This window comes from Miniopterus natalensis, chromosome 2 (assembly GCF_054644295.1).
Source record: "Miniopterus natalensis isolate mMinNat1 chromosome 2, mMinNat1.hap1, whole genome shotgun sequence".
NCBI lineage: Eukaryota > Metazoa > Chordata > Mammalia > Chiroptera > Miniopteridae > Miniopterus > Miniopterus natalensis.
Window position 1 is genome coordinate 87,930,379 of NC_142082.1, and position 14,058 is coordinate 87,944,436.

At 38.2% G+C, this 14,058-nt stretch overlaps 1 protein-coding gene across 15 annotated transcripts in view; it reads right to left on the bottom strand.

Annotated features, from left to right (window-relative positions):
• The window catches only part of SMAD9 (SMAD family member 9), an 82,820-nt gene that overhangs the window by 13,947 nt on the left and 54,815 nt on the right, over nt 1-14,058 (bottom strand). For 11 of the 15 annotated variants that reach the window (XM_087814378.1, XM_016197256.2, XM_087814375.1 and 8 more), the window contains 2 exons: nt 10,410-10,667; nt 4,563-4,784 (listed from right to left, as the gene is read on the bottom strand). In XM_087814378.1, the coding sequence (XP_087670504.1) occupies nt 4,563-4,784; nt 10,410-10,667 (480 nt within the window). Of the gene's footprint in view, nt 1-4,562; nt 4,785-10,409; nt 10,668-12,600; nt 13,883-14,058 lie in introns of those variants that run through there. The other 4 variants (XM_087814382.1, XM_087814383.1, XM_087814379.1 and 1 more) reach the window with 4 other exon arrangements.

Below are 14,058 nucleotides of genomic sequence, written 5' to 3' on the forward strand. Positions count from 1 at the left end.
AATGTCTGTCTGTAAAAGGTGTCTTCTGCCATAAAGGGGAATGACTCAGTACAGGAATCCAGACATGTGTCCTGTGAGCTCTATCTCTAGAGCCCACAACCCTAGATCCCTCACATGGCTCTGGTCCCCTCTGCCCGCTCTCTTCCGGAGTCCAAGTTGAGTGGCTACACACAAAACTTCGTGCCTTGACCCTTTAAGAGGGTCCCTGCATTTCTTGCCACCTTTCCCTGGGAGATATAAACCCAGCTGCTTTGCACAGCCATGTTATGTGGGTACCTATCTCAGTTCTGGTGCTCTGGGGTGGGGATCCCAGCTTGCAGTTTAGATCCAGAGATCTCAGTGGAAACCTCCCACAATTGAACTATCCCTCTAGACTTTCAGCTGTTGTCTATGAGAGCCCAGCCAGTCCTTGTGCCTCTGCAATTCCTACTGGTCTCTATGCAGTCTCCACTTTAGGTCCTTAGTCATAAAGGTCCTCTACAGCTAGTCTTCAGTTGTTTATTCACCATGATTTTTCTATATTTTAGTTGTAATTCCAATTTGGTCCTGGGAGAGTGTCAGTGTAGCTTCCACTTAATCAGCCACTATCTTGGAATCTCGATGATTGTACTATTGATTATGATTATCTTAAGTCATGCCTTTCTAATAATATATACAACCCTACCTCGATTATCTTAAGAGCACATCTCTGTTCATTCAGTCAATTCCAAATGTGCTTTTCTTAATTATTTGGAAATAGGTGCCATCCTAAAAACCATTGTAAAAAAGCAGGCTACTATTATACTCCAATTACCTAGACTGCATATTTATTCCATCATTACTAAATCACAAGAAATGACCTTTGCTTTATTTTTGGCAGTCATATGTAGGTGTTGTATGTCAGTAGTTCTTTTTTCTATAAAGATCCTTATTATTCTCCTATGGGCTTCTGTGTAACTTTCAGTGCAGTACTCCTTTTCTAGAATATTTTTTTAAGGAAAACATAAAATTTCCTCTAATTAACATTTTTAAAGTAAGTCACTGTAAAATTCAAGCCTTTATTTTTAGTAGGGCCTTATTTCAACATCTCAGAGTTGACTATGAGTTACCACTGCTGTGGCATATGCTAGGTATTTTCATTACATATAGAAAGGTTCAGTTCTTCACACAATGCATTATGAGGGGTATCAAGATAAAAAGGAAGGAGGGTTCCCTCCCTTCCAGTAGAGGGGAGCAACTGGGCCTGGGAAACAGCCACGGGTGCAATTCCCTGGCATCACTCATGTGATCATGTGTAAGCTACTGAACTCTGAGCTTCAGTTGTCTCATCTGTGAAATGGCACTAAGAAAACCTAACTTATAAGGTTAATATAAAAATAATACATGCAAGTGTATGGTAGCATGTCTTACACAGATTAGGTAATCAGTGGGGGTAGATATCAATCATTTGAAAGAGTTCAAGTGGTTTGCCTAGTTTTCAGGGAAAAATATGGATAGACTTTATATTAGAATGCATTGTTCCAGGGTCTTCAGGGTATTGCCTCTGATATTTAATTGGTAGTCTCTGGTATGCTAGCACTAACTTGCTAATGACAATTTAAAGCACTTTTCTAGTGAGGTCAAAGTAATAGGTTTGATTCCTTTTGCACCAGCTAACTGTTGCAAGGCAATAAATAAATACTTCGTACTAGTCTCACCATCTCACAGAAAGCAGGGTGAAAGAGCATGTATGAGAGAGTCAGCATAGTGGTATTGACCACTAGAGAAAACAAGTCGAAGTACATGCTCTGCTGAGAGGGTAGTGGCATTAACTTCCTTAGGAGGATCAGCCATCTGAGCTAACTTTAGTGGCAAGGAACACAAACCAGACATGGTCTCAAAGCTAATTGATAACTATTGAGGGGAGAAATGGCTGGGATAGAAACCTTTCACCCTTACCCCTCTTCTACAGTTTAATATTAATATAGCACCCAGCCGATCCTTTTAAAGTGAAAACTCAGATCAGTAAACTCAATTTAAATCTACCTTCCCAATTCTCACAGCATCACAGTGGAAGCACTCAAATCATACAGGGTCTCGTTCTGCCTCTCCTTCTATGACTTTCCCACCTGCTTACTCACTCTGTTCCACTCTCCCTGGCTTCCCTCTGGTTTCTCCAGTATGCCACACAAAGCAGACAAGATCTGGTTCTGCCTCACCTATGACCTGCTTACTCACTCTGTTCTACTCTCCCTAGTTTCCTGCCTGTTTCTACAGGACGCCAGGAAGGTTTCCGGGCCTTTGCACCTGCTGTTCCCTGTGCTTGGAAAGTGTTCCCCCAGATATTCACACTGCTAATTCCCACTTTAGCTCCCTGTTCCAATGTTACCTTCTAAGGAAGGACTTCCCTGGCTACCCTGTTCTAAATTATAACATACCCTTCACCACCCTCTTCCCCTCTTTTGTTTATCTCTAAACACTTATCATTTGACATATTATATATATTTCTTTTCTGTCTTTTCTTAGTAACTCGTGATTCACAAAGGCAGGAAATTTTTGTCATCTTTGTTTGGTTTGTTTCCCACTGCTGCATCCTTAGTGGCAGAATAATCTGGCTAAGAGTAGATGCTCAATAAATTTTTGAGAGATGAATGTATATCTCTGAAATCTAAGTCTCTATTAATTAACTCACAGAGCAAGTTGATTTATTCACTAATTTAAGAGTGCACTGTATTGCAAATTTATTCAGGCTTGTGCTCCAGGAAGCCATGCCGTTCTGAACCAAATAATCCACAGGAGTACCTGAAAAACAGTCCTCTGACCCCATAGAAGACTGATACCTCTTGCTTTAAAACTATTCCAAGCCAACCCTAGCCAGTGTGGCTCAGTTATCTGGGTGTTATCCATGTACCAAGTGAGAGTGGACTGCCCTTCCATCCAAGTAACCCCTTAGTTAAGCTTTCTTAAGCTCCTGCTCCTATGGTTTCTTAACCCTGTGGGTCAGCTCTCAGCCAACAACAGAGAACATCAACTCTCCATGTCTATACAGCAGCACCTTAAATAACATACTTGCAGAACAGTTCCCAGAATGCATTAAATACTCCTTCAATATTTTAACTCTATCTTTTGATCAAGTGGCATCAGTAGAAGACTAATAGGTAGACAAATCTGCAAAGCTCCTCAGCAAACAGCTCCACAACACTACATTTTAATGTTCTGTCTTTAGATTTTACTTGAAGATTCTTATTAAAAAAACACTTGAAAGTAAAGCCATACCTGAGAAATTTGTTTAAAAATTCAATCAAAGTAAAAGTATTATTTCTATTGAGGACTTGTTATATCTCCCCCTTTGAAATAAAAATTACATTACAGATTGAGTGTCCCTTTTTTGACCTCCCTGTCAAGGAAATATAGAATGAAATTTTAATCACAATCACAATGCTAACCCTAAGGATGACATGCTTGTATTTTTCTCCCCCTCGACTCCAGTTTCTGATTTTCTATTTTTCATTTATCACTTAACTGCAAAGGTTTCTTGGAAACCACTTCAAAGCCATATGGGAAAATACAGGATATAAATAAATGTAAAGTAGTTACAGTTGTAACCATTAAGAGTCAACATCAATGAATGAATTCAACCTGTTTCTAATCAATGGCTTGTACATTTACTACAACAGGAGACACTTAGAAGGTATGTTAAGAAGAATATTAGAATGCATAACTAAGTGAAATAATGAATCTCCCCTGGAAATCTGAAAGAAAAGGCTCATGTGACTCTTTTTCTGAGGTGGTCTAAGTGCTGGATGGGGAGAGAAAAGATCAAATGACTCTGAAGGTTCTGTACACCTGTGAATCAAGTAGAGTCTGACACGACAGTGGACAGCCAGGAGTAACTCAGATACTACAAAAGAAAAGAAGAGGAAAAGAAAAGAAAAGAAAAGAAAAGAAAAGAAAAAAGAAAAGAAAAGAAAAGAAAAGAAAAGAAAAGAAAAGAAAAGAAAAGAAAAGAAAAGAGAAAAGAAAAGAAAAGAAAAGAGAAAAGAAAATGATTTAAAAAATAAAAAAATAAAATAAAATGATTTAAAGATCCTCAACCAGGCTTCACTGGGATTTGCAACCATTGAATTCTGTCAATAAAGGAAGCTTCAAAAATATCACTGACCAGTCCCAGTGAGGCCCGTGCCCATGGGCTGTTGTAACAATGCCTGGATATAGGACAGCCCCAATCACTTCCAAACATAAATAAGTCAGGATGTATAACTCCCTAGTTTCTAAGTCTCCAAAAGTAACTTTACCTCATGTAAATAAACAGCTAGCCAGAATTCTTCTTCTTCAGAAGTTATCTTATTAAGCATCTTTGGGCAACTCAAAAATAATTCACAATCCTTTTCATCAATAATTTCATCCTGCATTCATATTTATCATCTTATTTGTTTTCATAATATGAACCCTATGCCACCCCACAGAAGATGCCATCCCCACTTTGTAGGCAGTGAGGCCCAGCCCTGTGCCATCCCAATATGTTACAAGCCAATGCAAGGCCTGTTTTTTTCCCCATGTTTTAGCTCAGAAGAACAGAAAAATAAATTACATATTTCTTTTACCCTTTCCTATATGTCTCCTGGTATTTTCTATTGTTGAGTTTCTGTTTACATTAGAAAGAAGTCCAAGACAGAATCTGTTCCTGTTATTTGAAGGGTCTGTGAATCCATCTATAAGTATACTTCGGGAGGAAGCCTGGAACATCTCACCAACTCGGTTGTTCAGTTCATAGTAGGCAACTGAGCACCAGTGCTGTGGCTCCTCGTAGCAAACTGGCCGAAAGTCTGAAAGAAAATGAACCGGATAGCACATCACTGCCATTGTGCTTTGGCTTCCCATCTCCTGATTCCATCAGGAAATATAGATTAATGTTGTTAAGCAAAAAGTTGGCTGCAAGACCAAGTGAGCTGCTTTATAATCATTTCAAATCTGTCACTTTAATGAAAACTGTTTGTGGTAAGCTTATCTGGGCAATGCATCTGTGGTAGAGGCCACGGACCTAGTGATTCTCCCATAGTTACAGTATTTGTACCCATATTTATGAGTATTGAGGGGGCCAAGCAAACAAGGATATGAGTGGATCCATGTAAACTTCATCACCCCTAAAGGAAACACAGCTTAAAGGAAACTGGCAGGTCACTTCATCTCCACATGTGAAAAATAGCATATTACTGTTACTGTATGCCAAACTGAGTCCCTGTGGCAAAGAGTACCGTTTTCTAACAAACTAAAGATGAAGTAAAATAGTTTGGATATGACAAAACCAAATCAGAGACAATGGATAGAATTTTAAATTATTTGAGAAAGAAAAGTCTACCTAAATAAACTCACATTTTCTTTAATGTACATATAGAATAGTTAGTTATAACATAAAAATATTTTAAGTAGAGCTGTATATTTCATTAGGAAATACATGAATGTTATGTTTTCACCCCAAACTTTTAGTTAAGTGACCAAGAAAAGTTCAGAGTTCTTTCTTTCTTTGTCACCCACACTCATTCTCGGCCTGTGGATTGTATAATCTTCCTTTTCTTTGAATATCCTTGAAATTCTTGTATTTAGAGTGTGTTCTATTATGCACTGAATACAAATTTATAAAACAGGTAAATTAGGGGGTTATCTGACTTACAAAAAATCTTTAACTTAGAATTCACTTGGGAATACTTTAAGTAGTAAACTTCTTTGGACCCTCCCCACTCAGTGTGGTTCATAGAACTGCAGGCCTGCATCACCTGGGAACTTGTTAAGAATGCAAATTCTTGACCCCCCAACCCAGATCCAGGGTATCAAAATCTTATTTATACAAGATCACCCCTTGCTCTATCTGAACATTAAAGTAGAGCAGCATTTTTCTAACCTATTGTAAGACACAAACAAAATTTTGTAAAAACCCTATTTACATCTATTTCTAAGAGCACCCTTCTAAAGCCAATGAAAGACACCACTCTAAATCTATAGTAAAAACAGAAATGGGAAAAAAATTGCTAACTTCTTAATATCCAATTCCATAATAAACAGCAAGAACTACAAAACTCTAAATGTTAAGTTAAAATAAAAAATTAACTTATTCTAGTAAACAGGATGATAAACAAAATGTCCACTCTATCATACTGAGGAATGCCAGTTAAAATGCAAAAATAGTCATGCTATCAGCTCCTCTTAAAACACTTGGGAAATAGAAGGCCAGCACATTTGGTTTGGTTTTGGTTTTTGATTTGCTTTATTTTGGGATAATAGGAAACACTCCCGGAAAATAGCTACACTTTTGTCTGCAAATTTACCTCCATTAGGCATTGATAGCACTAAATGACTATCAGCTGTGGCATCTATAAGTCAGCCATTCTGCTTCCCTGGGGTTTCTGTGGCAAGATAAGACAGGGCTGGTGTGTTGACTACAAGAAAGCAGCACAACAAAGGAATGTCAGACTGATAAACTACACAAAGACAATCTGACCCAACCTTTTTGACCATTAACTCCTTAGCTTGGTGGACTGTGTTTTTAGTAGAGAGACCAGTAACATAATAAAGCTATTATGAAGTAACATTGTGAGTGTCCTACAGGGGAAGTGGGCTGTCCTAAACTCCTCACCAAAGCATTGATTAGTTTTCCCTCTGACTTATGAGTTATCATTGAGTTCAAATGGCTTCACAAGATTTTCAAGCCTAGCAGCTGTTCTCCTAGCTTTTCTCAACAGCAGAAGAGTCTGTTGTTTTCTGGCTTTCATAACAAAGCCAAACCTTCTTTGAACTAAGCTTAATTTTCAGTTCCTCTGTTGTCATGGGTTGTACAATGGCCACAGCAATGTCCTGTCTCTGAGATAGTTCAAATATGCCCCTAAAACACAGGACAGCTGAAACCTGATTATAACCTTGAACCCAAGGCACACTGAAAAGGGTTCTTCTCCCCAAATATCAGTCCTATGGACAGTGATCATGGTTAAGAAAATGGTATGCAATCAGGTAGATAATATCTTATCAAAAATGAATTCATTACACAATAAAAACTCCTGAGGCAGAAGAAAAGCTCTTTAGAGAGGACCTCAGAATAACTGCTTCCTTCTGTATACATTCCTAATGTCAATTTGTTATATAATCAATAGCCTAAAAATTTGGATCAGTCTGCTTTGGTTGAATTGTCCATTCAAATAGTTTTTACACTTAAATGTGCATAGAAATCACCAGTGGAATTTGTTAAAAATGCAGATTCTGCCCCAACTGGTGTGGCTCAGTTGGTTAAGCATTGTCCTGTGCACCACAACGTCACTGATTTGATTCCAGGTCAGGGCACATGTGTAGGTTGTGGGTCCAAACTCCAGTCAGGGTATGCATGGGAGGCAACCAATTGATGTTTCTCTCTCACACTCTCTCTCTCTCTCTCTTTCACTCTCTCCCTCTCTCTCCCCCCTCCCTCCCTCCTTCTCTCCCTAAAATTAATAAAAACATATTATAAATAAATAAATAAATAAATAAATAAATAAATAAATAAATAATAAATAAATGCAGGTTCCTGGCCCAACCCCCAGGAATTCTTAGTCTATATATCAGTGGTTGGATACAGCCATGTATGTATGTTTTAGCAGGCGCTGCAGGTGGTGAAGTGACCACACCGAATAACCATGGATAAGGCATTTCCCTTTGAGAAAATGAACTATAATGCTGGTGAAAAAGTTATAAAGCAAAGTCACCCTTCTGCAGGTCCTGGAGTAAATCTATCTATAAAATTAAGGGGCTTAATATAAAGTGTTACCGTGTGACCCAGCTGTTCCACAATTAGGTATATTCCCACATAAAAGCAGGGACTCAAACAGATACTTGGACATCAATCTTCATAGCAGCATTATTCACAATAGCCAAAAGATGGAAAGAACACAAATATCCATAAACCAATAAATGGATTTTTTTAAATGTGGTATATCCATATAATGGAATATTGTTCAGTCACACAAATGAAATAACTGATAAATGCTACAACATAGATGAACTGTGAAAACACTATGCTAACTTAAATAAGCCAGACACACAAAGACAAATATGGTATGATTCCATTTATATGAGGTACCTTAGAATAGGCAAATTCAATATATAGAGACAGAAAGTAGATTAGAGGTTACCCAGGGGCTGGAGGAAGGCAGGGAATGAGAACTTATTGTTTAATGAGTACAGACTCTCTGTTTAGGGTGATGAAACTATTTTAGAAATAGATGTGGTGATGGTTGTGCGACATTGTGAATATACTTAATGTTACTTAAAAATGGTTAAAACTGCAAATTTTACATGATATGTATTTTATCACATGCCTGTAGCAACTTAAAAAATATAATACAACATATGAAAAAACATTGAATTGTACACTTTAAATGGTTGAGTTTTGTGACATATGAATTATATCTCAATAAGGCTAATTTAAAAAGTTTAAGGAGCTGAGCCAGTTAATCTCAAAAATTCCTTCTATTGTTATTTAGCCTTAGATCTGTTACTTAGGTTGGCATTTTGTTGTTAATCATTCAGAAAAGAATTATTTTCTTTGAAATTAAAAATGCTGTTCCCTTTGTGAGAAACTAACCAGCTTCTGCATAGATCTTGGCGTCTGTCCTTCATGGGAGGGAAGAAGAAAAAGAAATCAACCTGTTAGTTTAACAAATGCAGGAACACAAACCTAATACAGGAAATCTTTATAGCACAAATGTGTTTTATGTAAATGTATATTTTGCAACATAATTATCCTCTAATACCTTAACTGGGGCTCTGTCCTCAAATGAGTTCTCTTTCTGTTGCTGTCCCTTTCTCAGTGAATATAGCCACTTGCAAGACTACAACGGCCTCCTCCAGTCTGTAAATGACTCCTGCCACATCTCAGCCTTCACCCCCACATCAGGTCCTGGTGATTCTGCCACCTCAAATTCATTGCCTTTTTTCTGTCCCCATAACCCTTCTTTAGTTCAAGTCCTTATAATTACTTGCCTGGATTGCTAAGACCTTTATCATACTTGTCACTTATTTACATGATTGTGCTCAATAGTCATTGCCTCTGGAAGGTGAGAGACCATTGTAATCAACCATTGTACTTCTAGCACTAGCACAGTGCCTGGTACTTAGCAGGTGCTCAGTCATTACTTACTGACTCAATAAAATCTGGATCTATGACCCCAAGCTCTTCTCCCAAGTTCCAAATGTGAGTGTTATTAACTAATCAGCAACTTCCGCATTTTAGGCTCTAAACTAGGCATACAAAAGATAAAATTACTGACAGACACACACAAAATTATATAATACAGTGTGATAAAGTTAAATAGTAGATGTATATGTAAAATAGATGTACTGCAGAGTGGGCAAAAGGAAGAACGGAATAACTCAAAGGGGAGGAGGCAACTTCTTTACCTTCCCACATTTTATGAATTCTTTGAGGGCAGGACAATTTTTATTAATCTTTTCATTTTCCTTTAGGCACCCTAAGGCAATGCTTGCATATAGTATGAGTTCAATATCCATTAAATAAATAAATATATGAAGAAATGAATGAGGCAGGTCACAACATCTAGGACCAAATGCATTTATGCATGCCTGTAGGAACTTGTTCGCTCAGGATATAATTTTCTCACATCATGAGGTAAATAAAATCTTTTTTTCATTATCTAACTTATGCCCACTTTATAGGTGTGATAGTACATGCAATTCTCACAATGGGCTTGGTTCTCCCTCTCCATTCTACATGCTTTTTCAATTCAGCAAATATCAATTGACTAGGTCTGCCCAGCCAGGCATGGCTCAGCGGTTGAGCATCGACCTAGGATCCAGGCGATCAGGGTTCGATTCCTGGTCAGGGCACATGCCCGGGTTGCGGGCTGCAGCCGATCAATGACTCTCTCATTGTTGATGTTTCTATCTCTATCTCTCCCTCTCCCTTCCTCTCTCTGAAATCAATAAAGATATATTAAAAAAAAAAATTGACTAGGTCTACCTTCAGATGCTGTGCTTGCATCCCATAGAAAAAAGAGAGAATGCACTGCCTGGAATTGGGGCCTCCCTCTGTCCTACACATCTTTTGTAGGAAGGACACCCTTTGATTGTTGAAAGCAGCAATCACACCGCTTGCCCTCAGGCCAAGTCTGTCCGCTGAGTCTAGAACAATCTTTTATAATCTTATTGCTACTGCCTTTTTAAAAAAAAAATCCCTTGAAATGCTATCAAATCCACTTAGTTTCTGAGAGCTTCCAGGGGATTAGAACCAAAAACCAGAGCAAAGACATGTCGACCATCTTAGAGGCAGGGCAGGGTCCAAGAGCCCACAGGAGATTGCCATGTGAACTATAAAGCTCCACATGAATGTCAGTTACAGTGATTAAAATTATGATGGTCACACCATAAATGTGTTGAGTTGTATTCCACAAAGACTGGCAGCTTTTACTGACCTGAGTGTTGATAGGGGTTTTCTGGCTCGGAAGGGCTTCCTGGGGAGTGAGGGTGGCTGGCCATGCACGAGGACTGCAAGAATGCTTGCCCTGGTGAGGGAGGGAATGCAGAGCACGGAGGCTGCTGGAAAGAGTCAGGATAAGTGGCGTTGTGCGGCATGAGTGGCTCACTGTAGAGGGAGGCACTGCGGAACTTGGCCAGAAGGCTGAGCTGGGGGTTATATTCACTGTGTCTCGGCACCAATACAGGCGGCAGCACTAGCATGAGAAAGAAACCAGTGGGTTAGAGCTGAACTTTGGCTCCTCAGCACAAGACAGAGTGGATACCTGCTGTTTTTGTCCAATTTTTGATGATAAAGCTGTCTTTCCTCTGGGAAGTACTGTTTCACCATTCTTTGTGCTCATCATGAAATTATCAGTTGTAGTCCCATCTCTTCCCAAAAAGTGAGCTTGTGAATAAAGCTAAACCAATGGTTTCTCTCCTTAAAGCCTGAATCTTAAACAGAAAGTAACAACAGAAATTTCTCCTCTATAGAGGAGAATTATTGTGAGGTCAGCACTCTAAAGAGAAACTGTTTATTCATTCCTACCACAGAAATTAGCAAAGCTGCCCTATTACTTCATCTTCTGGACACTTATTGTTCATATCTTCCTTTGATTCTGCCAATAAAGTGTTTGTTTTTTGGGGGGAAGTTAAGGCAAAATAGGTTTTTATTGCCTGTGATAAAACCATAAGTGATGTACAAAATATTTTTTCCTCAGAGGCCATGTTGAATTATTTGGATGACCAACATAAAATTCAGCTGCAGTAGTGCTACTAAAGTAAAAATATTCTATCTGTCTTTACCAGAAAGATTTAAAGGCAACTAAAAGTTATTTGGTAAAAGATAAACAGTGAGTAATAATACAAGTGAATAAGTAAAAAGTAAGCAGCAATAAAGAACTTATAAATAAAGCCTGTTCACTTAGTATGTTCCTTGTGGGTTACACACTTTAAAAATAGCATGAGTTTTCTTGATTCTGACTCTATACAAAAACTCATGAATTGATGCAATTCTCAAGGGCAAGCACTGTCCAGGCATTCATGGCTCCTGTTGACTTCTAAAGTGTCACAATGCCCAATAGAAAGAAGGTATTCCATAAGTGTCATTGAGGTGCAACCTATGACCAATGTAAAAGCAGACAGAGAAACACAGAAAACAGGAGGAAATAATCAAAGAAATAGCCAAAGAAAATTTTCCAGAACTATAGAAGAATCCATGTCAACAGACTGAAGAGAACCAGAGTGCACAGCCCAATGAATGAAAAAAGATCTAAACCTGGTCATATCATATTGAATTTCAAACATCTAGACAAGTGGAATGTTCTAAAAGCTACCAGAGGACCACTTCAAAGTCACCTATAAAGAAACGAGAATTGAACTAACTTATGATGTCCCATCACCAATACTGAATGCTAGAAGGCAATGGACCAGTCTCTTCTAAGGGAAAATAATTCTTATCCCCAAATCCCACAATAGAAATCAATAGAATTGCCAAAACAACATAACTATAAACCAAAATATAAATATTAAGAATTGAGAGAAGAAAGAAAGAAGGCAATATAAATTAGATAAATCCTCATTTTTTTATGTTAGAATCAGTGAAATTATATTAAGGTGATAAATTTGGAAACTGATGTATTATATTATATAAAGTTACCTCCATAATTTTTAGTAATAATAGAGGGAAATAGAAAAAGAACAAAGCAAGAATGATTAAAAGAGGTTGTTCTTAGAAATGGATGGGGTAGCTCTTGTTTTTAATCACACTGTTGATTTCTTACCACCTGCAAGTATTGATAAAATCTTTCATAAAAAGTAAATGTTTTCAAGTAAACAGACAACAGCAACCACAAAGTCTACCATTTACCTACCACAGTACATTTATCTCCTTCTTAACAAGCAATAATTTTCAGTTCTACATGTGGATTATAAACTCAAACAGGTGAACGAAAAGTTAGAAACTAAACAACAGGCGAGAGTAGCAGAGAAAATGATCCCTTCTCCCTTTAAAAGTTGTATTTATATATACTGCTTATGACATTAGAGAATAAACACTCAACATCACCATGCAAAAACGACCTGGACAATAAGCCTCTGAATTTCCTTTTATGTATTTTATGAATATGCAAGAATAAAAAGATGACTTGCCTCATTAATAGTCTGAAAGTGAGGGGCTGACAAAGTAGTAAATGACTTATGGCTTCTTTTCAATGATGCTTCTTCATCACAGTGTTAACGAAGTTCAAATAAACACTCATTTTTCTTTTTTAGTGAAGAAGAATTTGAATAATCTCTGTGACTTCAGTTTTCATGTGAGATATCTACAGTGCATTCCTACCATTGATAAACAAAATGCCTCATTGTCTCCTGAATGCAGATACTTCTATCTTCATGGCATGCAGAACTGAGGCACCAAAAGAAAAGAAAGAATATGTTTTTCTTTATTGAAACAAATATCGTGACAATATATTTTTACCATATGGGTAAAACCAAAACCAGTAAATATTTATGAAGAAAACTGATGGTATCATCCTGGTTATTTGGCCAAAATGGCTCAGCTACCTTAGATCTGTACTGATCATATTTTTAAATACTTTTATTCAAAACATAGCTGTCTGAGCCCATTTGGTCTGCCATAACAGAAATACCATAGCAACTGGGTGGCTTATAAACAACAGAAATTTACAGTTCTGGAAGCTGGGAAGTCCGAGATCAGGGTGCAGCATGGTTGGGTTCTGGTGAGAGCCCTCTTCATGGTTGCAGAGGGCCATCTTCTCACTGTGTCCTCACATGGGGGAAGGGGCCAGAGATCTCTCCAGGGCCTCTTTATAAGAGCACTAATCTTATTCATGAAGTTCTGCCCTCATGACCTAATCACCCATCAGAGGCCCCACCTGTTAATACCATCACCTTAGGCATTAGGTTTTCAACATAGGTATTTTAAGGGAACACAGACATTCCATTTATAGCAATAGCTATACCTAAATAGCAAATTCCATTTCCACATCTCAACTGCTACTTGCAAATATGATGTAGTGAGCTTACACACATTTCTTTCAAAAATTTATGCCACCTTTTAACTACCACACTATCTTGATATTTAAGTAAGGGAAAATAGTGGGAGGAGTTACTGGCATATATGGGGGTGAAAGAGCTGCAAAAATCTTTTGGATCTTTTTCACAAAACGTGTGGTTTTAATAGAGCACGAGTATTTAACGTAAAGTAGAAATTATAGGATAGATTCCAAGATGGCTGCAAAGTAGCTGGAAGCTGTGTCCACTTGTTCCCAGCCCGAAACCAGATTTACAGCTAAATTACAGAACAATCGACCTGAAAAACCAATTGAAGGCTAGTGAAACTGAAATATTAAAAACAAAGATCTACAGAAGAAGTCACATAAAGACAGGTAGGAAGGGTGGAGAAGTGGAAAGGGAGCGCTCCCTCATGCAGGTGTGGTGGCTGCTGAGAAGCTGGAGGGATACTGCAGCTGCAGAGCTCCCTCCCAGCAGGGGCATGTGGACTCAACCCCATGCAGGAATCCCCAACTCAGAGCAGAGACAGGACGAGGAGCCTACATGGTGTCTGGCAGTGGGAGTCAATAGGGA